At 40.4% G+C, this 25376-nt stretch overlaps 1 protein-coding gene and 1 long non-coding RNA gene across 2 annotated transcripts in view; one reads left to right on the forward strand and one right to left on the reverse strand.

The window, feature by feature from the left end:
- Positions 1-285: 285 nt before the first annotated feature.
- LSM14A (LSM14A mRNA processing body assembly factor) lies at positions 286-17656 on the reverse strand. The gene is made up of 10 exons (XM_007439937.4): positions 17383-17656; positions 12254-12417; positions 9368-9500; positions 8360-8479; positions 7406-7585; positions 5865-5930; positions 4959-5138; positions 4082-4244; positions 2863-3103; positions 286-2132 (listed from the first exon to the last, which is right to left on the reverse strand). Exons 1-10 carry the CDS (start codon positions 17501-17503, stop codon positions 2109-2111), a joined length of 1392 nt encoding a protein of 463 aa, XP_007439999.1. The 5' UTR covers positions 17504-17656; the 3' UTR covers positions 286-2108.
- Positions 17657-17771: 115 nt separating this feature from the next.
- Positions 17772-25376, forward strand: part of LOC148216572 (uncharacterized) — an 83594-nt gene continuing 75989 nt past the window's right edge. Inside the window, exon 1 of the long non-coding RNA XR_015795153.1 lies at positions 17772-18185. This is a non-coding gene — a long non-coding RNA (uncharacterized LOC148216572). The remainder of the gene's footprint in view (positions 18186-25376) is intronic.

Consider the following 25376-nt stretch of genomic DNA (forward strand, 5'->3'; position numbering starts at 1 on the left):
TAAAATAAATCTATTATGTGTCTCTGGATTTTGATATTGAATGATAATGCAAGAACATGGACCAAGATGTAATGTGAGAAAATTACCAACTGATAAAAATTTTAAATTTAGCCCAGTTTAAAAAAATAAAATAAAAATCTAAGGATGTTTTCACCCAAAGCTGTGAGATTGCAGGTTTAATTGATAAACACATTACCAAACAGCAGTCTTAAGTGAGCCAAAAGAAGTGGTCCAAATATGTAAGTTTGAAACATGGATGAGCTAGAAAGAAATTTCACAGAGATATTTTTCTTATTGAATGGTTTTATTCTGGCTTAAAATAGAAGCCCCACTTTTCTGTAGCAAGGTACACTGAAGGTATGTCATGCTGCTGTTTATTAGGGTACATTACACCCCAAATAGTAAACCCAAATAATTGGTGGGTAAATTGAAACCAAATCATACCTTCATAACATGTCTCATTGGTATTTACAATTGATCTGGTTTAAATAAATTTGGGACACCTTATACAATATACAGTTATTGCAACAATACAGCACTCGCCTTTTGTCTAAAAACCCCCTCAAAACTCCTCAGTATCATGATTTGTGGATTCCAAAAAGGCATTGTAGTTAACATGCAGAATATTACTAAACAATAGTATCTAATTCTACAGTTGCCAAATGGAAACGAATTACAAAATACTTCCTTATAGTGCTATACAAAAAATATAAAATTATGATTCTATCACTTAAATATTCCCATTTGCTAACAGTGCATTTATCCACATTTTATCACTACTGAACATGAAGGAAAATGAACAAAAATTCAGCAAATTAGATAAAATACTTTAATCTTTGGATCCCTTTATTCTTGTGGCTTTCAGATATACATAAAAATACAAATTATTAAGATTTGTTTCTAATTATAACTTAATATCAAAAGAAGTCATAACTAGTTATTCAGAATTGACCTCAATTACTCCAGACAAAATCACTCTTGGGATACTGGGGTAAAAATGAACAGTCAATGTCTCCCAAGCTACAGTCCATCAAAACTCTGGCAATTGCAAACACTAAGAAATCACTTTTAATTGAGTATGCCAACAATACAAAACAAAGTCAACATTTTAAGAATTGGTACATGGAGACATTTCATTTTTATTCCAGGCACATCAACGGGAACATCAGAACTCGGGGACTGGCTCATTTTTCACTTACTATCATAACATGACCTACAAATTGTGCCGTAAAGTGTTAAAAGTTTATCTAAATAGCCCCTTAATGTGGCCCAATCCTACAGAAGGACCAAAACTAGAAAATGGATTTCTTGCAAGAGAATTATTTTAATCCTGAATAATGGAAGAACATTTCAAATATTTATCGGTAGTCAAAATATAAAAAACAAACAAATTTAAAGCTGAAAAGCTAGAAAGAAACCCTCCAAACAACTAACTTGTGTGTTTAGCATTTCAACACAGCAGTTTTGTAGACTTAAAAATGTTTATTCTTAAAAAATTAGTTGCTTTTTATACAGCTATACAAAGTCCCTAGTGTTTCTTTGGCAATGGGATAATCATGGAATTATACAACTATAAAAAGCTTCCTTTGCCTAAGAAACAGGATTTTCTATGTTTATAAGTTTTTTTACTGACAAACCAAGTTTCCTACTGCCCAGCACCCTATTTGACAAAAAGTACAACTATCTGAAAAGGGAGATTATAGGATTTCAAATACAACCTTCACTGGATCAACACACTCACAGTACTGACGGCCTTCTGCATACAATTGTCTTTGCAGCCTGCAGCAATTATCAAATACAATTTTAGTTAAGAAAAATCCTTTCTGTAATGAAAAAAATACTAAAACTCCACTGAAGTACTGCTTTATACTTTAACTATATGTAAGAAATTATTTAAGTCTTCTATCTCAAATATATTTAATGTTCATGTTTTTGAAGATGGCCATATTTTCAAAAAAGGTTACTGCTCCAAACCCCTTTGAAACTAAAAACAAACCCCAGTGCTGGTGAAGTTTTAACAGCAAATGAACATAATTCTTTGCAAAGACCAACACTTTCTCGGTACCACGAAGATCAACAAGTCCATCTGCTTTCAAATTCTTTGTAGATTATGCCGCAACTTTGTTGTCTTTCTAAAAAGTAATATAAGATTAACATTACTTTTGGTCCAAGGTAGTATAAAGTCAATATGATTAAGAACAGATCATAAACTTGTCAACAAATTTTCAGAATGAACAAATGAGTTTCATTACACCTACTAGACTTTACCAACTATGTGTTATAATAAGCTCCTACAATAATAAATACACTGAAATAAGAATGGAATAGAACAATTTCTTCCCTTAAGAGAAATTAAGCCATGCCTCTCCTACCATACCCGAAGGAGGGATGGTACTTCAGTGCCCATGTTTGGTGTGTGAGAAGTCCCAATTCATTGCCTGGCACAGATGGAAAGTCCCCTGCCTGAACCCCTGCAAGGCTATTGCTGGGGAGTATAGCTAATGATGTGAGAAAGATCAGTGGTCTGACTTGATAAAAAGGGAACTTCACAATGAACTTGTAGCCCATTTCTTGTGCTGCTCAACCAATTAACTCAATGGCAGGATAGGAAAGGAATAACTGGCAGGAAGATTCATAGAACCATTTCAGATCTTCTGTTTTATATTTCATTGAACTGATATAATCACACTATACTTTTTATTTGTGAAAATCATAAGGTATACTGAGATAATGGTACCATAATTAAAGAAAAAAACCTGAGTGAATTGTCTAGACAGTTTTAGTTCTGTAAGAAGCACTGCAATTAGCAATACTACAGAAGTAATTACTTTCTAGAAGTAATAAAATTGGTAACTCCCATACCCTATATTCAAAATCCGCAAACTCCCTGCCGCCACGGCCACCTCTGAATCCACCACGAAAACCCCGAGGAGCACTGAAGTTTCCTCTTGTGTTTCCACGTCCTCTACCTCCCCGGAAGCCACCAGCTCCTCCGTTTCCCCCTCTGGCTCTGAACCCCCCCCGACCACGGTTTGGACGCAATGGAATTCCAAATGTCTCTGCATTTAGTCTTCTTTCCTCGGCCCAGGTTGGTCTTCGTTCTCTGAAGATACATAAGTAACAAGAATTGTTGCTCTGAGTCAGTTTCATCATACAGAATACTTGCACCAATGACCACTGGACATGTCATGGGTAGCTAGCAAAATCAAATGTGAAAACTGTATTACAGCAATTATTATGTAAATCCTTTCTCAAACCCTTGATAGTAGATATCCAAAGGAAAAGAGACAGGTGGATTTAGAGGTCCCAGTGTCCTCATTAAAGTTCCACTTGGTAGAGAACTACGGTCAGAAGGAATTCATTAAGCTGTTGATAAACTGATACCATACTTGGAAGTCACCCAAGTCTGGAAAAAAAACCGACTGCACCTTTTTACAAGATAAAGATGATGAAACCAACTTGTCCACTGCCTCAGCCTTGGATTTTGGGAGAACCAGTCTGCTTTAAACAGAAGTCTGAGCCACTGCTCCACCTATTGTTCATAAGTCACAAGACCAGAGTGCAGTTTACACCTGCAGCAAAATGGTAGAGTAGAATGAACTGTAGCATGCCAGAGTACAAAAGAAAGATTACACTTATAAAAATAAGTTACCTGTATTCCCATGATAAGATAGAAATAATTTTTAGTTGCAGACATTGCAATATACTGGGAGCATTCAAAAGTTGCACCCAATACATGATGCACTAATCCAGTTCATTCTACTGCCTTCATTTTGCTTAATGTGAAAAAGAAACTTCAGTTCTCTATTCGCATTCAAAATCCTGGCTCAGACATTTTAGTATCATTTGCAATGGCTCCCTTACTATGGTTAACATCACCCTCTCCTGTTGTGTGTGTGTTTACAGTTTTTATAGTTTTAATGATTGTTTTATATATATTTATGTTTTTTTAATTGAGTGTTGTACACTGCCCAGAGTCACTTTTTGGTGAGATGGGTGGCTATATAAATATGATCAATAAATAAAAATAAATAAAAGAATGCCACGTTCTGCTTCCTCAATGCCCAACCAAATCTGGTACCTGTTGTCATCACAGGAAATGTTATCGAAGAAAGACTTGGTTTTGTCATAGTAGCAATTGGGGCCAAGTGGGTCCTCATCATCTGCATTGCCTTCACTGTTTTGGGTATCAACACCTGAATCGCCTTTATCTTCCCCATTCACAGGTTTTTCTGGCTTATCCTCTAGAAAATCAAGCGGGGAACATAGAGAAAAGAAAAAAAAAATGATGAATCTCAATGAGCATTCTAAGCAAATAATTTTTTAAAAAGCCAGATAACCAGTTAAATTTATTATCACCAGAGAAGAAAGGATGCTATGTATAACACAGGATAGTCCACCAAAAGAAAGTCTGAGTCCCTGTCTGATCTTCTTGGGTATGGTTGCTTTTGTAGCAGAACAATACAATGACTGCAATCAAGATATTGTCACATGGGGGAAAGGACCCCAAAACTGGGGAGAAATACAAAACAGCTCTTTTAATTTTCTCTCATTTCTTTTCTTGCCTCTTTCACCGCACTTTACCTTACTCCTGTAAGTAGCAAAAACTAAAGGTACACTGTGACATCAGCTAGATCCACATTTAGTTATATTTAGAATCAAATCCCTGAAATCATGATGCCATGATGATTTTCAATCTATTCTAAATGTGATTAGGTATGAACTCAACCCACTGAAAACTGTATCATTACATTCAGACTATCTGAGTTCTTAAATATGGAATACACACTGTGTTTCAAATGTTGTCAGACGACTTTTCAGATTACTTTAGGAAAAGCAAAATTACCTAGGAGGAATATATTTAAGTGAAACCTCTCTTTTCAACAACAAACACCCATAACACTTAACTCCAAAGTCAGCAAGCCTCGTAAAAATAAAAAGCTCTATTCACTACTTACCTTTCAGTTTTAGCTTATTATGAAATTCACGATCTATTTCATCTTTATTAAACTGTGCATTTGCACTTTCAAAGTCAAAATCCTTCTCAAACTTCATGGGAACATCCCGCCTAATACCAAACCTTCCTCTGCCTCCCCGATGAGCTCCACGGCCCCTCCGTGCTGAAGGTGCACCTGGACCTGTAAGAAAAAACAGGGTCTGAAGGCACCAACTGTGTATCTGCAGCTGCAGATCTTCATTTTTTGATAAACACTGTCTCCAATGGGCAATGTTCTGTTTGCCAATACTGATCATGTTAAACGACTTATATCTGATGTCACCAGACAAGATCAGTGTACACATACTGAATGCTTTATTTTTGGTCAATTAGCTTAAAAAGGCACAGAAATCCTGAATTAATCTTTCATAAGACTGAAGACTGTTCTACTGCTCAATCAGGATGATAAATGTTTGTGTAATGAGTGAGACACAAATTCAAAAGCTACCAGTGACAGAAATACTTCCAAGTAGCCTTAGGCTGAAAGCTTCTAGGTGAGCCCTGCCCCCCACTGCCAAATCTTACAGGAGAGGAAAGAAGTTTCCTTTGCTATTTCACAAATAGAACATCCTTATGATGTTTGAATAAGGAACCAGCTGTTTGTGGATCAGAACTGAAACCCACTTTGGTCCTGGTTTGTTTCAATCAGCAATGGCTGGAACAAGCCGTCTCCCTGTATTCAGGGATATAATGCAAGACTTTCTATCCAGTTTATTCTCAAGTCCAGTTTATTCTCAAGCAGGAAAGGAGAGGGGATGTTCTTATATCTCAACTCTTTAAAGCTGGGAAGACCTTTCATGGCATCTTTGTAGTTTAGTCCACCCTATAGTACAATGTTTTACTTTTTTCAAAAGTGACTTTAGTTTACCCATTTGTCGCTTGTTTTCATTTCTAAGATGCTCTGCTTCGCATCTGGCCACTTTGTGTGCTTCAGCTAGGAATTGAGAAAATGCAAATAATGTTATTTTTTTCATAGTGTTTCCATCACCACAGGCGTTATAGAAAGCTAGATCTAAGCACTGTATTGTATTTTTCCAACTATTTAGCAAAAACCCAGATTTGATGGCAAGTGGGTGCTTGTGAGAAAGCAGAGTCTTGTTTGCTGCTCAAAATACAGATATGCAAGATGTTCTGTGCACAATTCAAGTGGTGCATGTCTGAACCAGAACATGTGTTTTGGCTGTTGTGGTCCACGCACAGGACAAACAGGGTTTGGGTATACTTTGGTCTCTGCACAGAAGGGAGGACTAATACAGGTGGTCCTTGTTTAGCAACCACTTGTTCAGCGACCATTTGAACTTGCAATGGTGCTGAATGAATGGTACTTATGACTGGTCCTTGAAGTTCCAGCCACTGCAGTGCCCCTGCGGTCACATGATCATGATCTCGGTGCTCAGCAACCAGCCTGGATTTCTGACCATCACAGCATCTCACAGTCATGTGATCACAATTCGCGACCTTCCCACGAGCAAAGTCAACAGGGAAGCCGGTAGGAAGTCAGGATCACATGAGGTCCTAGCTTAACGACCGCGCTGTCCTTGCTTAACAATGGTAACCAGGAACTGCCATCACTAATTGGCGTGGTCACATGACAGTGTGCTTTTTGACCACATTGCTTAGCGATGGAAATTCTGGTCCCAATTACTGTTGTTAAGTGAGGACTACCTGTATTTTGGCAGTGGGAAGATCAAGGTTGGTGGGATACACTGCACTGAAACAGCAGCAGTGGCTAAAGAAAAACAGGGAAGAGAAGCTGCTGGGGAGATCAGGGTGGGAAGCCAATGGGATATAAGACAACTGGAATATATTCTATATATTCTCTTCTATTGATACAACTGGGATAATAGATGAGGAGAGGGAGGAAAGGGAAGGTGCTAGGAAGTTAGGGGGCAGGTGAGATATGCTGTGCTCATAGCTCCTGAGGGGAGAAGCAGGGCAATGTGTGCTAACCTTGTCCTACTCACCCCATCAGGTTTTGTCTCATCTGGAATCAAAATGTTTCTCGTTTCATTTTTGCCAAACTCTGGCTAATCCTAAATGTTTGGCAGAATCTCCAGAATGTGATGGGTTTGTTCCAGATTAAAAACCATCAATTTTTCTGTGTTGCGCATGCCCCAGAACAAAAGGATGAATTTTCCCAAGCTGGAATCCACCACTGAACAGCTTTTCTGCTGCCAGAAGTATCTTCCCAGATACAAGACAGAAACATGCAGCTGTCATTTTATCTCAAGGCCTGACATTTATCTGCAGGCAGATGATCTCTATACCACTTTAGGAGTTGAAGCATTTAAGGCAAATCGAAATTCAATTACATGGATTTTTAAAAGAGTAGTAAAGGCTTACAAAAATGTCTAAAGCAACCCAACACACACAATGCTGCAGCAATCCTATTCTAAAGTAAAGCTCTACCTCTCCTGTGTTCCTGGTGATCCAATGGTTTTTGGCTGGTAGGTCCAAGTGGTCGGTTTGAAATAGGACTTCTCCTCCCAACTGGGGCTGAAGCAGGTAAGTGGGCTGATGCAGTTTGCACTGCTTGTTCCAGGGTTGGACTCTTTCTCAAGTGATCTAAGGGAGGAGGGGTTGACCGAGCTGAAACAGAAACAGGAATGATAACTCTCCTTTAAGGATTCCCTAGAAATCTACTAATCCACTTGAACAAGTCAAAACACTGTGAAACTGAATTGTTTCTGTACCATCACTCATTACTTTGGAGTAAAGTTAGATAAAAATATTCCCTTTATCTGTTTTTAAACAGAGGGAGCTCATCTTGCTGTAAATCTTTATCCTCAGTCACTAATTCTCTTCCTATAGATTTTTCTCCTCTCTTTTTTAAAGGAACAGAAGATCCAGTAATACTAGATATGCCAAACTTTAGGTGATATGGACAATTTTATTACTTCAACACATGGCACTAATGCTCTACAGTCATTTTCATAAAACAACAACTTAAAAAAAGAGCTTGTTGTCTGACAGGGAGAATTTAATCAACCCCTCATAGAATAGGGTTATATATCCAGTCAGAAATGTATGAGGGCAAAGGATCTAGGTTCCTTCTATGGCACGTGTGTTTGAATTTATAGTTGCTGACTAGCATTTTCATACAGAAAGTAGATAGCTTTCAAATATAAAACATTATAGAAGTTGCACCTATAATTTCCTCACTAAGATCTAATGTGATCAAAAGATCAAGGAACTGCAGTACAAGGCTTTAATATCCCATGATGGGGAACAGGGCAGCCTATTAAAATGTTGTGCTATGCTTAAACCTGTACTTTCATAACTGTGGACCACAGATTTATAGAACACATATTATATTGTGCAATACATGACAATTATCAGGAATGTGAAAGGATTAATCTTTACCTTGAGAAAGCTGTGTTTTTAGTGATCTTGCATCTGTTGTAAACGTAGAACCAACTGCAGTGTTTTGGGACAAACTAGTACTCGCTGGAGTTTCTGTTCCAAAAGATGTCAGTGAACTTCCTGCATCAAGAAAAAAGAAGTGTCACATCTCACTCGTGTTATTTTTACTGTTTTTTTTTTTTTAATAATCAATTCATTTTAACAGATCACCCCAAAGCAGGGTATAATGCCTCTCTCACAGTCACTCAGTCACCTTGTGTGTTGGCTACTTGCAACGAGCAATACATGGGACTGCCCTTGAAGGCCACTCAGCTCAAATTATCCAAAAGGCAGCTCAAGTAGTTATGGCCAGCCCTCTGTTTGCCCATATGACCCCTCTGCTCTGCAGCTGCACTTACCAGTTGGCTTCTGGATACCATTCAAGGTGCTGGTTGTCAAATGTAAAGTCCTTCATGGCTCAGGGCCTGGACAACTGCAGATCACCTTTTCCCAGCATTATCTGCATGTCCTATTAAATCTAATAGGACTGACATGTTTCATGTTCCATCAATAAAACAATGTCCTTGCGGGACCCTAAAGATGCACATTATCTGTGGCTACACCTGCTCTTTGGAAAAGTTCCCCCGCCTGACCAGAAATCTGAATTGCCCGACTGTGCTGTCTTTTAGGAAAGCCTTAAAACATAGTTTTTAGCTTCTCCCTCCCCCCAAATTAAACAAATAAATATTCTGAAATGTTCAAAGATTCCAGTAATTTTTGGCTGGGAATAGTGGTATTTCTTGGGTTCGGACAAGCTGTTCCCCTGTAGTGGAGGCTGCAGAAATGCAGAAAAATAGTACTGTCGGACACAGCTAACATTCTCACTCACCCACTTTTACCTCAGCTAAACTTGATTTCATAGAATTTTTTAAAAATAATTTATTTTATCTTGCGGGCTAAGAATTGTGCAACTGCTATCTTTTTTAAAAATGTAGTTGCTTGTTGAAGAAAAAAAATAATGTAACATACCAACACCAACAGCCCCAAACTGCTGTCCCACTAATGGGCTTGGACTAAACTGGCTATAGGCTGGCATTCTGCCAAAAGGACCATAAGAACCCACAGACTGGAATGAAGAAGTAGAAGATGATCCTAGAGAAGACTGAAGAAAACAATATTTAAAAGAGACTCATCAAAACAGATAGAGACAAACAGAACCCAAACAGAATTTCTGCTGTTTTCTAGAAATCAGCAATAAGAATAAAGGAGACTCTTCTTTTAACAGGACTCCAACTGCAGTGCAGTGGCCTACAACAAATGCAATTGTGCACATTTATAAAAGCTCATTTTACACATTGAAAAAATATATACAGTGGAACCTCGGTTTACGAACTTAATTCGTTCCGTGACTCTGGTTGCACCCCGAATTGGTCGAACCCCGAAGCAAATTTCCCCATAAGGTTCAATATAATTACCGTTAATCCGTTCTGGCATGGAGGACAGGGAGGCGGCTATTGCTTGGAGGGAGAGTCCCCCTCCCTATGACCACGTGTCAGGGGCGGAAAATGGCCACAGACCACGTGTCAGGGGCGGAAAATGGCCGCGGACCACGTGTCAGGGGCGGAAAAATGGCCGCGGACGTGTCAGGGGCGGAAAAATGGCCGCGTATCCTGTTCGTACCCCGAGGCGGAGTTTGCAAACCGAGGTAAATTTTTGCGGCCGGAGCTGGTCATAACCCGAAAACTTCGTTAGCAGAGGCGTTCGTAACCCAAGGTACCACTGTAATTTTAATTTTCATCAACTCAAACACATTAGCCATTAAGATAACAAAGTTTGGAATAACAGTGACTTCAACCTGAGTAGGAGGCTCTATTAAAGCTCCACTACAGCTCCAAGTTATGTTGGCCATTTCTTCTTATTCCATGTTTTGTTATCCTAGTGGCAACATACATGGCAAGTTAGCTTTTTTGACCTGCATCGTTTGTAAATGTATTTGTTGATTTATAAATATTGCATTTTGAATCTGTTGGAAAAGAAACGTAACCTGAAAGCTGTGACAGCCCTGGTAAGTGTTCTTATATATATGCTGCTCAAAAGCAAGTTATGCTGGTAAAACTCTTTCTATAGAGCTCCTCATTGTCTAATGATAGAACAGCAGAACAGGTTTTTCAACTGTATGCATATTTTTTCTCTGGGATGTCTCTTGAGTTGTGCACCAGGAAATTCTCGCAGACTCCTTAAGCAAAATGTGTAGGTCACACCTCAAAAATCTATAGTACGCAATGGGAGAGCAAGGTTTTTTTAAATCATAATGCTGGCAGATGTATTTTACAAGCTGCCAAGGAACAATTTTTTTTCCTGATGCAAAGACTGAGCAGTGTTCATTCTCACTGTGTCACAATTCAGCTTGAATGTTTTTAAGTAGAAAAGTGGGATAGAAATATTTTAAATAAAGCATAACCCTTGTTCTTGAGTAGACACAACCTGTTCTTGAGTAGAACCAATCTGTTCAGTGCATGCATCATGAAAAGGGATGCTGAGGGAGATTTGGGGAAGGGGGCCAAAAGGCAAAATTTTTCAGTTTTTGCTCCATCTCTATGGAACAGTTACTCCAGAAATCCAGATGGTATCCTCCCTAATGGTTTTTAGGAAAACAGTTAAAACTGAATTGTTCCACAGAACTTTTGGTCTGTTGCTGGGATCGGACACCAAGGGAGAGGCATTGTTCTACAGTTTTAAGTGAATGTTTTAGGGTTTTTAAACTGTTATGGATATATGTAAATTGCTGGGAATCCATGTGCAATTGGTGTAAATGTAAATGTTGCAATAAATAAATACTTAAATGCATTGTACTAAAATAAAATACTTTAAAATATTTAAGGGAGCCAGTTTGGTGTAGTGGTTAAGGCACCAGGCTAGAAACTGGGAAACCATGAGTTTTAGTCCTGCCTTAGGCACAAACCCAGCTGGGTGATCTTGGGCCAGTCACTCTCTCACTTCTCCCTCAGAAGAAGGCAATGGCATACCAGTCAGAAATCTTGCCAAAAAAACTGCAGGGAGTAACCCAGTTGCCAGGAATCAACACCGACTTGAAGGCATACACACACACACAAAAACCCAAAGGGAATTGTACAGATTGGAAAGGACCACCCAGTCTGTAGTAATGGATACATGATATTTGATTTTATTTGAAGTATTTTTATATTATTTCTCATAGTAATTTTTTTTAATTATCTCTTATTCTCCCTCTCTTCAGAGAGACACACAATTTTTAAGCAATCTAGTCTAATTTTGTCAATTAAATATTTTTCTGGATTTTTTTACATATATACATACCATATATGTTTAAGTATATTAGATATTGACCTTGACGGTGTTATTTTATTAATAGTATTACTATTTAAGACTTGTGACATCCTTTTGGTATTTGCGTTATATAAAATTTTAGGCTTTATTACTAGCATTTTAATAAAGGTGATATTAGCATTAAAGAAACAAACCTGGGTGGGAAAGGAAGAGATGCAACATATTTTATGGGTTTCTGTCTTTTCTCACATCTAACAAAACAAAGCCTTTATTGCACATCAATGTCTTTTATTGTTTGATTTGTTGCTTTCTGATGCACCATATATATCAAATGTATGTATCATTTGTTTCTGTAACCTATCTAAAGACCTGACTACCCCCTTAATAAATGCCTTTCATTTTGCCTGACGTACTTATGGTTGGTATTGGGGGAGGAGGGGCCAAAAAGCCACTTTGCAAAGGTACTGGGTGTTTCTCAAATTCAGGGAAATATTCAGCAAATATTTATGTAGAGTAGCATTCAATGCAATTTAAAACACACATAGATACACACATTTTCACTTTCCACAATTAGACCCTCATAAAGCTTAGTGTGTTATAGAGTAATACCTGAACAATTGCTGGATCTTGGGGAAGAGAGCACTGCGGTTTAGGAGGTTCACAAACAGTTAAATCCTTAATATCGCTGCCGCGGAATATAATGTATTCAAATACTTCATCACGAGGTGGTATAGGCCGATCAGTTGGTCTATCTTCTGTTCCAAATGAACGAACTACAGAACAAAACAATTTTGCATTATTGTTATATGCAAACAATTCAAGAGTTTAGATCAGCATTCCTAGAGTAATATCCCTCATACATTTGGTCTACTATGCCAATACTTTCAAATGAACATGACTTCTCAAAAATAAAGTTAAATAGAGGCATATCAATCTGAATGAAAAGTCTTATTTATTTCAATATTTGCATGCTGCTCAGTGATAAATCTACAAAATTCTGTCACATCATGCCAAAATACAAATGATCCTATTAAAGAAATCACTGTTCAAACTAAACAAATCCTTACTAAAATAGTAATACCCTAAAGAGAAAATTAAGAACAGCTTCAAAGAAAGATCAACAATAGTTGAAAACAATTCAGAATACTAAAAATATTAGTTAATAGCAGCTTGAAATAAGACCAGAGCCTATTTAGAATATATTTCCAGGCTACAAAAAAAGGAAGTCTGTAAGCTACCTGCATTTTCACCTGAATATAATTTTTACCTGTCAGTCTACTATGGCAATGTTTATTTGTAACCTGTCCTTATAAACTAAATTCAAAACAAGCAACAGTTTATGGAGGTGGAACATCCTGGGAGAAGCAGGCTAATGATGCCACTACTGTCAGCTATGATCATCAGTGCATCCTTTATTTTAGAGGGAAATAGTGTCTGTCCCCACCCAACAGATCAGCTACACTCTTGAAGAAACACCTGAAGTACCGTCCAGATCCACAAATTTAATTCAGAACAAAACTACAGGTAGTCCTCGTTTAGCTAGCACAATTGGGACTGGCAACTTGGTCGTTAAGTGAGATGGTCACTAAGTGAAACCATGACTGTATTTATGATCTTACTTCAGTTTTCCTTAGCTTTACAGACCTGCAAAGGTCGTAAATCCGAGGATTGGTCATAAAGTTACTTTTTCATCACCATCACAACTGTGGGCAGTCGCTAAATGAAGCAGTTGCTAAATCAGGACTACCTGTATTGTGTGGGGAAGCAGTCCTTTTGGAACCTTGTGCACATTTAATTTTGGGCAGCCAAAGCATTCCAAAAGGCCACACGCTCAAACTTTGCAATAGTATATGCTGTGGCAACTGCTTCTCACCCAAACGTGATACAAAGAGGCACAACACACAATGTGTGACTGCCCAGAAATATTTTATCTGCAATATTTGCATGTTGTTAATATACATCTGAATTTTCTGCAAGCGGTTCTTGACCAGTGATGCATTCCAAATCTCAGATTTTGGCTGAGAAATTGAAACTTTAAAACACCACAAGAATATATCACCTCAGAATATATAGGGTATAGATTCACAAAAAGCAAAGCAATACTGGTCTATAAGGAAGGTGCTCAAACAGATGGTTGTACCATACTTTAAGAACACCCAATTTTATAATATTTATATCACACTTAAAAAAATAACAATTTATTAAATTTATATGCTGCCTGACTCCCAGTGACTCTTAAATGGGAAACTTAAATGGGATAAGCTGTCACCTGATGGAGACTGAGTAATGATGCAATATTGTTTCATTAATTTTTATCTTTTTAACATGTATGATTTATTGCATTTTTATCAATGTATGTGAACTGTCAGGAGTTCCAATAAACATAATAAATGCTACAAAATAGTAAGCAAGTTTCTGAGCTTTCCAGAATTCATCCTTGGGCAGATTATAATTTGAGAGAAAGCAGTATATGTTCTTTTACTAAATCTTCAAGTTGCAGGACATAAAATATGTCAACAGCTACTTCAAGAAGCACAAGTCCAAAGATGAAGTCTTGTCCAAATCTAAGAAGCCAACGTTGCTGAAATGACACACAACCATCACGAACAAGAAGCATTACTACTTCTACAGATCCAGATTTTTTTTTAGATTTTTTTTATCTTGCCTTTATTATTTTTATAAATAACTAAAGGTGGTGAACATACCTGATACTTCTTCCTCCTCCTATTTTTCCCACAACAACCCTGTGAGGTGAGTTGGGCTGAGAGAGAGTGACTGGCCCAAAGTCACCCAGCCGGCTTTCATGCCTAAGGTGGGACTAGAATTCAGTCTCCTGGTTTCTAACCTGGTGCCTTAACCACTAAACCAAACTGGCTCTAGCTTTCCAGGATTGTTCCACATAGGATTAACAAGCAGCAGCATCAGATGGACTGCATTACAGGTAGTCCTCACTTACTGACTGCAATTGCGACTGGCAACTCTGCTGCTAAGTAACATGGTCATAAAATGAAAAATCATGTGACCATGTTCGACTTTTGACAGCAGTTCGTCAGTTCCAGCTGCCACTGTTAAGCAAATCATGATAGGTCATTAAGCATGATGTCCCATGACCGCAACATGTGACTTCCTGCTGGCTTCCCCACTGAGTTTGCTTATTGGAATCCGGCTGTGAAAGTCGCAAATGGCAATCACAGGAACGTGGGATGCTGCGACTGTCATAAATATGCACTGGTTGCCAAGCGCCCAAATAGTGATCACATGACCACGGGGACACTGAGACAGCTGCAACTTCAAGGAACAGTCGTAAGTCTCCTTGTTCAGTGCTGTCATAACTTTGAGCAGTTGCTGAACGAATGGTCATAAGCAAGGACTACCTGTATTTGCTTCAGGCCTAAACTACTGCGATGTGCTATATGCAGGACCCCTCTCAAACAACATCTTAGAATGAAATGCAGCAACTAAGCTCCAAACTGGGGCACAATATAGAGACTAAATTATATCAATTTTGAAATACCTGTACTGGCACTGTATTGAAGAAGGCCTTTCTTGAAACTAAACAATTTATTATTGCCATAATTGAACCACCCCAAAACACTAATGTTCCCTTGAATTTTTTTCCTATCTCTTGCTGGGCTAGAATTGCTGGGCTAGGGAAATCAAAATTAAGAATGCTACAGAGATATTGGGTATCTGATTGCATGCACACAGTTCTCCCAATATGCTTTCACTTGTTATCAGTTAAAGAGAACAAGTAAATTAGTAAATCAGTAATTCAGGCTGTATGGAGAAAGCAGGGATGATACATGCAGTGAAAAATGAAAGATTGGGATTGCAGTTATGTATCCTTGTGACTCAAAGTCTGCAAATGAAAAGAAGCATAGTTATGACTAAATAAGCAAAAGACTGGGCTTTGCAACCAATGGGTTCTCCTTAAAGTGATATCTGCATAAATCTTTTAAAATTTTATGGTTTTGAATTACCCTTTTTAAAAGACGCAGCACATCTGCTGCTTCATAAAATTCTGCATGAAACTTGTTCAGAGTATGGAATTTAAACTCCAAACTACTTGGACTATAATTCCAGATTTGAATAATAGAGTATTCAACTTTTATAGCAGGGGAATGCAATTTGAGCAATTGATACTGGCATATCGTACATGCTTCCACAGTGAAAAGTTAACAGCATTTTTTAAATATTGACCATGCTTAAAAATACCTTACAACCAGCATGCTAACTTAAAATACAGAAATTCTGTACTGAGGAAAATAGAACTTAATGGTGGTATACAGTATTTAGAACAGAATCATAACAATTGGAAAATGTTATGGAATATAAATAATAAAATAATATTGCATATTATTAATATATAATGTTATTAATAATTAATATAAAATAATAAAATAAAAATACGATGGAAGCTGTTATATTGTGAATCTGACTATGTCTGGCCTACTTTCTATGGCCTCAGATAGAGGTCTTCCTCAACACGAGCTATCTGAGCTATCTTTTGTACCTACAGCCTGTTGCAGCAGATTAAACTTGGGGTTTCTCTGTACAAAGCTTCAGTTCTGTCACTGCACTATGGTTCCTATAATTTGAGTCTGCAGAGATTCTTCGACTAGTCAAGATGTTTTGCCCATAACCAAACATAAAAGTTTGTCTTCACTTAATGTTTTCTGGGGAAGTGAGACAAGTTCTCTTTTATCAGATCAGACTGCTGCTTGGTATGTCTATTTCATTACTGTCTACACTAACTGAATTCAAAACCTGTAGTTCCTGTATTTTGAACTACATTTCACTAACCAACAACACTCCATCCAGCAAGAGTTTCCGTACCCCAGACAGGGACAGTCAGATTGCCAGCATCTTCAGGTTTAGATCCCAGTTTAAGTGTCCAACTCCAGACAGTAATCTGGTGTCTACTTGAAGATGTTGGAGGGCTGAAAGGGTTTCTGGAATGCATAGCACATACTCTATCAAAGACATACAGTCTTCTTTCCACAATATTACAAAAAGTGACACTAAATATTTCATATAATAAAACTGGGAGGAATGAAAAGCAGAACAAAAATCCCAGAGGATGAGGAACTCTGTTACTCTATCCACCTTGAGAGTATAAAAAGATTGAATTAGTGAAGAAGATTCTTTCTTGTTTAAAAGGAAGGAAACTCAAGAAACTTAGGGTGGATAGAATAACAGAGTTCCTAATAGAGAGTTGAAGCAGAAATAGTATCAAGTACTGACCCGGGGAAAGAGTAAAGTAGAAAAACCTTGCCAACTGAGCACAAGTAATACTCAAGGTACCATGTCAATGCTCATTCTTTCAAATAATACTGTTTTGAACCACCCCAAAACTATTTTTATTCAATGTTGTAAGGTGGCTCGGACTTAAGACAGGAAAATGTCGCGTGGATCCCAGAAGAAAAAGGCGAACAGTCTTAACAGGCCAAGGCAATTTATATTTTTCTCTCAAATACAAACTCAGCAACTGGCCGATCGATTAGCTGCCTGCAAACAGCACTTGGAAAGCCAGCCACTTCAACCAGGAAAAAGGGGAAGCGGGTCCCCGTGGGGGAAAATAAGAGCTCCGCGGCCCGCCATGGTCCTGACTTCGCTCGCGGCGGGTCTCGGCCCTGCCTCCCAATACCCCACGTCGCCGATCCCCGAAAGAGGCCCTCCGAGGCCCGAGTAGCGCCGTCACCCGGCCTGTGGAGCCCGTTCCGCGCCCGGCGCCTCACCCTTGGCGAGGGCCACGGTAGAGTTCTCGGTGTCGATGGTGTAGAGGATGCCCTCGTAGCGGATCTCGGCCTTGGAGATGAGGCTGATCTTGCTGCCGATGTACGGCGTGCCCCCACTCATGGCGCCGCCACCACCGGCCGAGACCCGGTTCGCCTGCTACTCGGTTGCTGCTCGTCTGCCGCCGCCGCCGCCGCTTCCCCGGCTTCGCTTCCCCCTCGCGCGGCCTCCAGGCTACAGCCGCCCCGACGCTCCCAATATGGCGGCCACCCCCTTCGGCAGTGCCACGAAATGGATGCCGGGAAGCAACAGCGACGTCTCGCGAGAATCACGGAGGCGCGCGCGCGCGGCGAAAACGGAGAAGGCGGCGTGCGGAGAGATTGGGAGGTCATCGCTAGGAATTCTGGGAGTTATAGTCCAGCTCGGCTTGGGACCCCTACCAGGCCAGGGGGCGCGGGATACCCGAGAGGCGCGGCCTCCCCGGGCCGTCCGCCGGCACGGTCCTCCTAGAGGACCCTCAGGTTTGCGTGGGGCTCTTGGGGCAGGGGAGAGAGGAGCTGACTGCCTGCTCGCAGCAAGAGCGCGGAGCCTGATAGAGCATCCCTGTTCCGGCTTCGCGCCCCCTCGGCCGGGCTGCGTCAAGCAGGCTTTGCTCTGGAGCCCCAGGGACCCCACCTCCCGCAGGGGCGGCGCGTGCCAAAGAGACCGAAGCCCATCCTCTTCCTCCAGCGCTAAGGGAAGGCTGTGCTCCCCTTTGAGCTGGCCCGGGAAGGCCGAGTCGTAAAACCGGGGGAAGCGGGAGGAGGTAAGCGGGAGTAGGCAGTGCTGGCTGTTGGAGCCTCTTGGGCTGGTGATCCTGAGGTGGACTGGGCGGTTTTGATCTGCCTCAGGGCAGCTGGTGCGAGAGGAGCCTAAAGACGCCTGGAGCAGGGTAGGACAGGCCCAGAGAAGAGGGCTGAAGGAGGTCGGGGTCCAGCTCGGGGTGAAGCTCCGTAGTACGGAGAGCTCTTGCGTCTGAGTAGCGCGAGGCCAAGCTCTACACCAGGGTGGTCGGAGGGGGAGGGGGAGAAGGGCGGCCGGCCGGCCGGCATCTTTATCCCTTTTCTTAATTCTGAATACAGGGAATTAGAGAATACAGCCTTTGGAAGGAGGGCGGTGCGTGTTCTTGCTGCCCCTGACCTAGAGGTAACAAATTTCAAAACCATTAGTGTCCTTCATGAATTTATTCACTTCCAATTCCCTCATAAAGCCATCAAAGTTTTGCCAAGTATGTGGGGAATGAATTTGCACAGGTCAGTTAGGAAGAAGTGTTTTAATGTGCACTGCCCAGAGTCACATTCATGAGATGGATGGCTATAAACATTTGATGGATGGATGGATGGATGGATGGATGGATGGATGGATGGATGGATGGATGGATAGAGTGAAGAAGTGCTTGTTCTGAATCTCTGTGCCTGTGCCTAAATCTCCTTCCAATCAGCTTCATTAGATGGCCTTGGTCTTCATGTTTTGAGAAAGGGTGAAAGACTTTCCCCTCTCTTTTTTCAGGCCCTTAATGATTTTATGCACCTTGACCCTGTCTTCCCTCAATCACCATTTTTCTAAGCAAAATAATCCCAAATACTCTAGTCTTTTCTTGTGAGGAATGTGTTTGTGCATAGCAACCATAACTGTACACAGAGACAGTTGGTTTGTATCATGGCATTCCAATGGCAGGAGTTTTATCACTCCTTTTCCTACTAATCCAAAGAATGGAATTTTCCTTTTTCACAGCTTCCACATAGACAATCAACTCCATGACGACTCCAAGATTTTTTCCTGGTTTGTTACATAGCTCAAACCTCAGACAGCTCTTCTTACCCAAATCCCTAGTCTTTAAAATCTATCAGGACAGGAGTAGCAGTGGACTTTTCATGTCAGTAGTGGGCTGGCTTAAAGAATCATCAGACAGCAATGGAAGAAGAAAGATACATCTGATTAGTAGCAATGGATTGCTGATATGTATTGTTTGTCAATCTTTGAATTAGGTTTTTTTTCCACAAAAGGGCAAGGCAGAAAATACAGGTAGTTCTCTCTTAATGACCATTTGTTCAGTGACCATTCAGAGTTACAACGGCACTGAACAAGGGGGACTTACAACTGGTTTGCAGAGTTGTGGCCATCACAGTGCTCCATGGTCACATGATTACGATTCGGGCACTTGGCAATTGGCTTGCATTTACGATAGTTGCAGCATCCCACAGTCATGGAATTACCATTTGCAACCTTCCCTGCCGGCTTCCCAAAAGCAAAGTCTCTGCTCCGCGAGCTGCATTGGGTGCCAGTTTGCTTCCGGGTCCAATTCAGGGTGTTGGTTATCACCTTTAAAGCCCTACATGGCATGGGACCAGGTTATCTAAGGGACTGCCTCTCCCCTATGACTTCAACCCGTCCCACCCGATCACACAGAGAGGGCATGCTTCGGACCCCCTCAGTGAAAGAACTTTGACTGGCGGGGTCCAGAAGGCGGGCCTTCTCTGCGGTAGCCCCTGCTCTTTGGAACATCTGCCCCCGGAGGTGCCATTAGCCCCCACACTCCTGGCCTTCCATAAGGCTTTGAAGACCTGGTTCTGCCACCTGGCCTGGGGTGGGGTGAGAATACCTCAAGCATGGGGATGGCTAGCCCCATAGAGGCCTTCTGCCTTCAGCCTCAGATTTTTCATCCTCTTGGTCTCTCCTTCTTCTTTTTAGTAATGTTTTAAATTAAGGTTTTATGTGTTTATATATTTTATGTTCTAATGTTTGTTGTGAATCGCCCAGAGTTCCCCCATTGGGGGGAGATGGGCGGTTGAAAAATTTAATAAATAAATAAATAAAAATAAATAAATAAAGTCAATAGGGAAGCCAGCAGGGAAGGTCACAAGTTGTTTCCATAAGTTGCTCCTGCTCCTGCTGCTTTTTCTCTCAAGGAATTCTGCTACAGAGTATGATACCCTGGGGATCTCATATTCTGTAGCGTACACCTGCCCGCAGTGCCCCCCTGCCCACAGTCCATAGTGTATGCCCACCTGCGCTTGTGCCAGATTGCAACACCTACCTGTGTGCCTGCCCGCACTCTGCAGCACACCTCCACCTAGCCTTGCTCACACCAGGCCACAACCCCCAACCCCTGACTGCATTCACGCTGTGCTACAGCACCCACCCATGTGCCCACCCACCCTCTACAGCACCAACCCCCACCTGCCCAATCTCGTGCTGCAGTCACAAGTCGCAGTCATGTGAGTTCCTTGGTTAATGACCTGTGATCCTTGTGTAACAAGGTAATAAGCAATGTGATCATGTGACATTGCACTTTACGACAGCATCACTTAGTGATGGAAATTCGAGTCCCAATTGCTGTCCAAGGACTACCTGTATGGATAAATGAAGGTGTCCTTTTTATAATATAATTTTCCATGCCTTCCCTCCTTTTTTTAATTGTTTATTAATTTTGAAGTACAGCATTACATTGTTAATGTAGTTGCCTGTATGCATAATTTTCCTTCTACTACTTTGTTTGATATAATTAAAAAACTTGCAGACTAAATATATTGCATAAAAAAATTAATCATAACGGCCCCATGTATATTTATTAATCCTTAATTATATTTTACTTTTTGTTCTTTTTACATCTTTTTATTCTTCATTTCTCACATTCCTTTAAAATATTTAATAGAAATAAAAAACAATAATCATAATGGGAACTTATTCAAAAATTGTATTTAAAATAATCTATGGCTTAGTACAGTGATGGTGAACCTATGACGCGTGTGTTAAAGGTGATACGCCATGACGTTTTGGACGACATGCCAACCTTCACCAATACCTGGCAACAACTATTCTCCCTATGTGAGTTACCATAGAAACTGAGTTTTACTCATATTTCATTTTTGTAATTATTTGACATTTCTTTATGTAATACGTAGCACCACACACTGTATGTTTTTTAAATAAATGAATATGTAAAGAATTGTTTCTCTTTTGTTTGAGGGGGTGTGTGCGACACCCCAGCAGAGTCAAGTTAGGCATTTTCCTAGTTTTTGACACGCTGAGCCCAAAAGGTTCACCATCACTGGCTTAATGCAATGTGAATGTATTTAAAAGAGTGCTTAGGACTCCAGCCTAATTTAGGCTTAAGGCCTCTCATGAGGCACTCTCCAAAATCCTCATAACACAAATGCTTTCCCCCCAATATTGTGTGATAGCTGCTACCATCTAGTGGCAACTTGACTCTGAATACTTGACATTCTTAAAAGGCCCTAGCTCTTCAGGATGCTTAGGGATGAAATGAATTTTCATATTATTTTTGAGTGATTATTTTCTGAGATTTTATACTTTCAGGAGATTGATTCACTGGAATTAGTGTTAAAACCGCCACCCACAATACAACATGCCTCTTTTCTAAGGAAAAGAGAGAAAGCTGCTGCTGCTGCTGCTGCTGCTGCTGCTGCTATTATGGTCAGTTGCACAGTCAGCCAGATGTTTAGACTGGATTTTGCAATTTTATCCACCTGTTGAGTCCTTCCCAAGGACCTGGGATAGGCAGATATTGTTGTTTGATGGTGTTAAAGGTATCGTTGCAGGATGTAAGCTGTTCCAAGTAAAGCTGCCTTTTGCAATTGACTGATGGTGATTTTTGTCAATACCTGTGGTGTTCAAGTGGTGCTCCAGATGTTTTGGGATTGCACCGAAGGCGCTTATTACTTGGTACTGTCTTGGTACTGTCTTTGCTTTCTTTTGCCACAGTCGTTCTACTTCTATTTGTAGGTCTTTGTATTTTGTGATTTTTTTCCAGTTTTCTCTTCTCTTCTGTCTCCAGGCATCTCAATGTCCACTATCCAGACTTTTTTTGTCTTTTTTATCAACACTTGTTAAGTCTGGGGTGTTGTTTGAATTCTAAAGTCCCAGAGCACTTTAGCTTCTTCATTTTCTATTACTTCATCTGTTTTGTGGTCCCACCAGTTCTTGCTTCCAGGCAAACGGTATTTTTTGCAGATATTGCAATGCACCATTGTTGCTATTTTGTCATGCCATTGTTTGTAGTCAATCTGTGCAATCTTGCAGCAGCTAAATAGGTGGTCCACTGTTTCTTTGCAGAGGCGGCATTTGCTGTCTGTTGCTGTCTTCTCAATTCTGGCTTTGTATGCATTTGTTCTTAAGGCTTGGTCTTGTGCAGCCAGAATTAGCCCCTCTGTCTCTTTCTTCAACTTTCCTGCTCTTACTATTGCCAGGTCTTGTTGTTATCTGCTTTGCCTGCTAGTTTTTTTGAATACTGGCCATGTAATACTTTGCCTTGCCATGTCTCTTTTCTATTCTTCATTTGGTCTTTTTTATAGGCCAGTTTGGTTTCTTTGGTATTCAGTAAGGCTTCATGGTGTACTAGCTTCAGTGCATCTTCTTCACTGTCCTTCAGATATTCTTCTAATGCCATTTTTCTTCTTCAACTGTCTGGTGTACTTTCAACATTCCATGCCCACCTATGCTCCTTGGTAAGTAGAGTCTGTCAGCGTCACTGCATGGATGAAGGGCATGATTCATTGTCATTATTTTTCTGGTCTTCCTATCCAGGGCTTTTATTCAGCTTGAGTCCTGTCCACTATTCCAGCTATGTATCTAATGATTGGAATTGCCCAGGAGTTAATCGCCTTGATGGTATTTCCATGACTGAGTTTGGACTTTAAGATCTTCTTCACTCTTCTTATGTACTCACTACTAACCTTCTTTTTGACTTCAATGTGCTTGATATTGTCAGCCTGAAGGATGCCCAGGTATTTGTAGTGATCTTCTTCATCCGGACTCTTGATGTTATTTCCATAGGGCATCTTGATTCCTTCAGTTTTCATTATTTTTCCCCTGTTAATGGTAAGGATGACACGTTTGTCTGGTCCAAACTCCATTGCAATATCTTGGCTGTATATTTGGACAATGTTGAGCAGCAATACCATTTCAGATGTTGTTTTTCCATGTAAAGGAGGTGGGATAGACTGGCAGATGTTTTTGATGTTTGATAGCCATGGCCTGACTTGTTCAGTATTGTTGACAGAGGAATCAATGCAAACTACAAACAGTAGTGGTGATAGTGAGTCTCTTTGGAAGATTCCTGTCCTGATGTTAACCTCTCCCAGTCTATCACCATTGACCAGCAATGGTGTCTTCCATTGTGCCATTGATCTTTGCACAAAGCTTCTGATGTTTCTACTGACTCCTGTTATTTCTAGACACTTGATTATCCAATCATGTGCCAGGGAGTCGAATGCCTTCTTGTAATCAACCTAAGCTACATTCAAGTTGGTCTTCCTTCTCTTGTAGTTTTCCAAAATCATCTTGTCAATTAGGAGCTGATCTTTTGTCCCTGTGCTGTTTGGGCAGTTTCCTTTCTGCTCAGATGGAAAGAGCTTGTTTTCAGCTAGATGCTGTTGGAGTGCATCAGCTACCACTCCAGTTACCAATTTGAAAGTTGTTGGTAAGCAGGTAAGCCTGTAGTTGCCTGGTGCTGCCCCTTTTGTTGGATCTTTCATTATCAGGTAGGTTTTGCCAGATGTTATCCAATCTTCAATTTCACCTCCTTGCAGTTTGTTGTTAAACTGGCTCGGCAATGAGTGGATGCAGACCAGTCAGATGTTTCAACCAAAAACCATGCAGTTCACCTGGTGCTGACCAATTCTTGACCTTCCTTGCCCTTTTCTCCACCATTTCTGCTGTTATTACAAGTTCTTTCATTTCAGCTTCTTTTTTATTTTTATCTACCTTCTTTATCCAAGCTATGCTCTTTTTGTATTTCTTTGGGTTGTCCCATAGCTGTGCCCAGAACTGTACTGTTTCTTCTTTGTCAGGTGTTGACTGGTTCATTGCAGCCTCTCCGTTGATGGATAGGTAGAAATGTGTCTGATTCGACTGAAATTGGAGATTCTGCCTGTAGTGTACAATTTGAGCGTTGTATCTGCTGATCTTCTTGGCTATGGCTGTTATTTGCTGCTTTCAATGCTTCCTTGATCTTCCTTGTTTCTAGGTGATATTTCTTGATCAGGTATTCTTTGGTCTTCTTGTTCTTCAGCTTCTTTTCTTTTATCTGTTCTACTTGCTTGCATCTGATCTTAGCATGCTGATCTTATTTTCCAACCTAATCTTCCATTTTGGTGGTGCACTGTTTGATTGTTTTTCCCTTGTTTGTTGATTTTGCATCCAGAGTTTTCAGTTATAACTGCAGCCATGCTGTACATCAGTTGGTTTGTTTCTTGCAGTGAACTGGTGCTTATATTTGATATTACAATATCGGCATTGTTTAATACTGGTGCTAGATGTTTCTTCGTAACAAGCGTCAGTGCAGGCAAGCTTATTCTGTTATTTTTGTGCTGTTCTAGATGCTCAGTTATTCTTTGTTTCAGTTTCTCTTGTTTTTTAGTTAGAGGGCTTTGTTCGTTCTGAGGAGAAGGCAGAGGAGACGGTGCCTGGTTTGGGAATGAGAACGATTTAATAGTGATGCTGGCTTCCTCTACTACCGACTCCCCCTGGATTGCCTCTACTGCCTGAGCTACTTTTGGCAAGGCTTTGATTTCTTTGCCCTGGGTAGACCTTTGCAATTCTTCCAATTTTACTTCTGTGAATACTTTATTTCATGTTATAAATTAATGTTGATCTGCTAGCCTCTGTTCTGTCATTTCTGATTCTGTATGTTGTTCTTTCCAGAACTGGTGCATTCTTTTCAGATATCTTTTTCTTGTTGGACTTGATTTGTAATAACAGATCATTATTTCTTTATTTTCAGTTTTTGTATATTTGTGACAGGTAAACAACTTTTCTTCCAGTAGTTCTGCAGCTGCTGGCCCTGGTTGCTCAGCCAATAGTCCCGAGTCCTGTAGCCCTCTTGCCACAGATGTCCAGGAACTAGAACACCTAGCGCGGTCCTTGGTGACCCGGGCAACGACCAATCCAGCATAGGTTTCTGTAAATTACGTCTCACCATATTGTTTATGGGAGA

Source organism: Python bivittatus, unplaced genomic scaffold (assembly GCF_059951505.1).
Source record: "Python bivittatus isolate LINGU-HERP-01145 unplaced genomic scaffold, Pbiv_v1 ctg000170_np1212, whole genome shotgun sequence".
NCBI lineage: Eukaryota > Metazoa > Chordata > Lepidosauria > Squamata > Pythonidae > Python > Python bivittatus.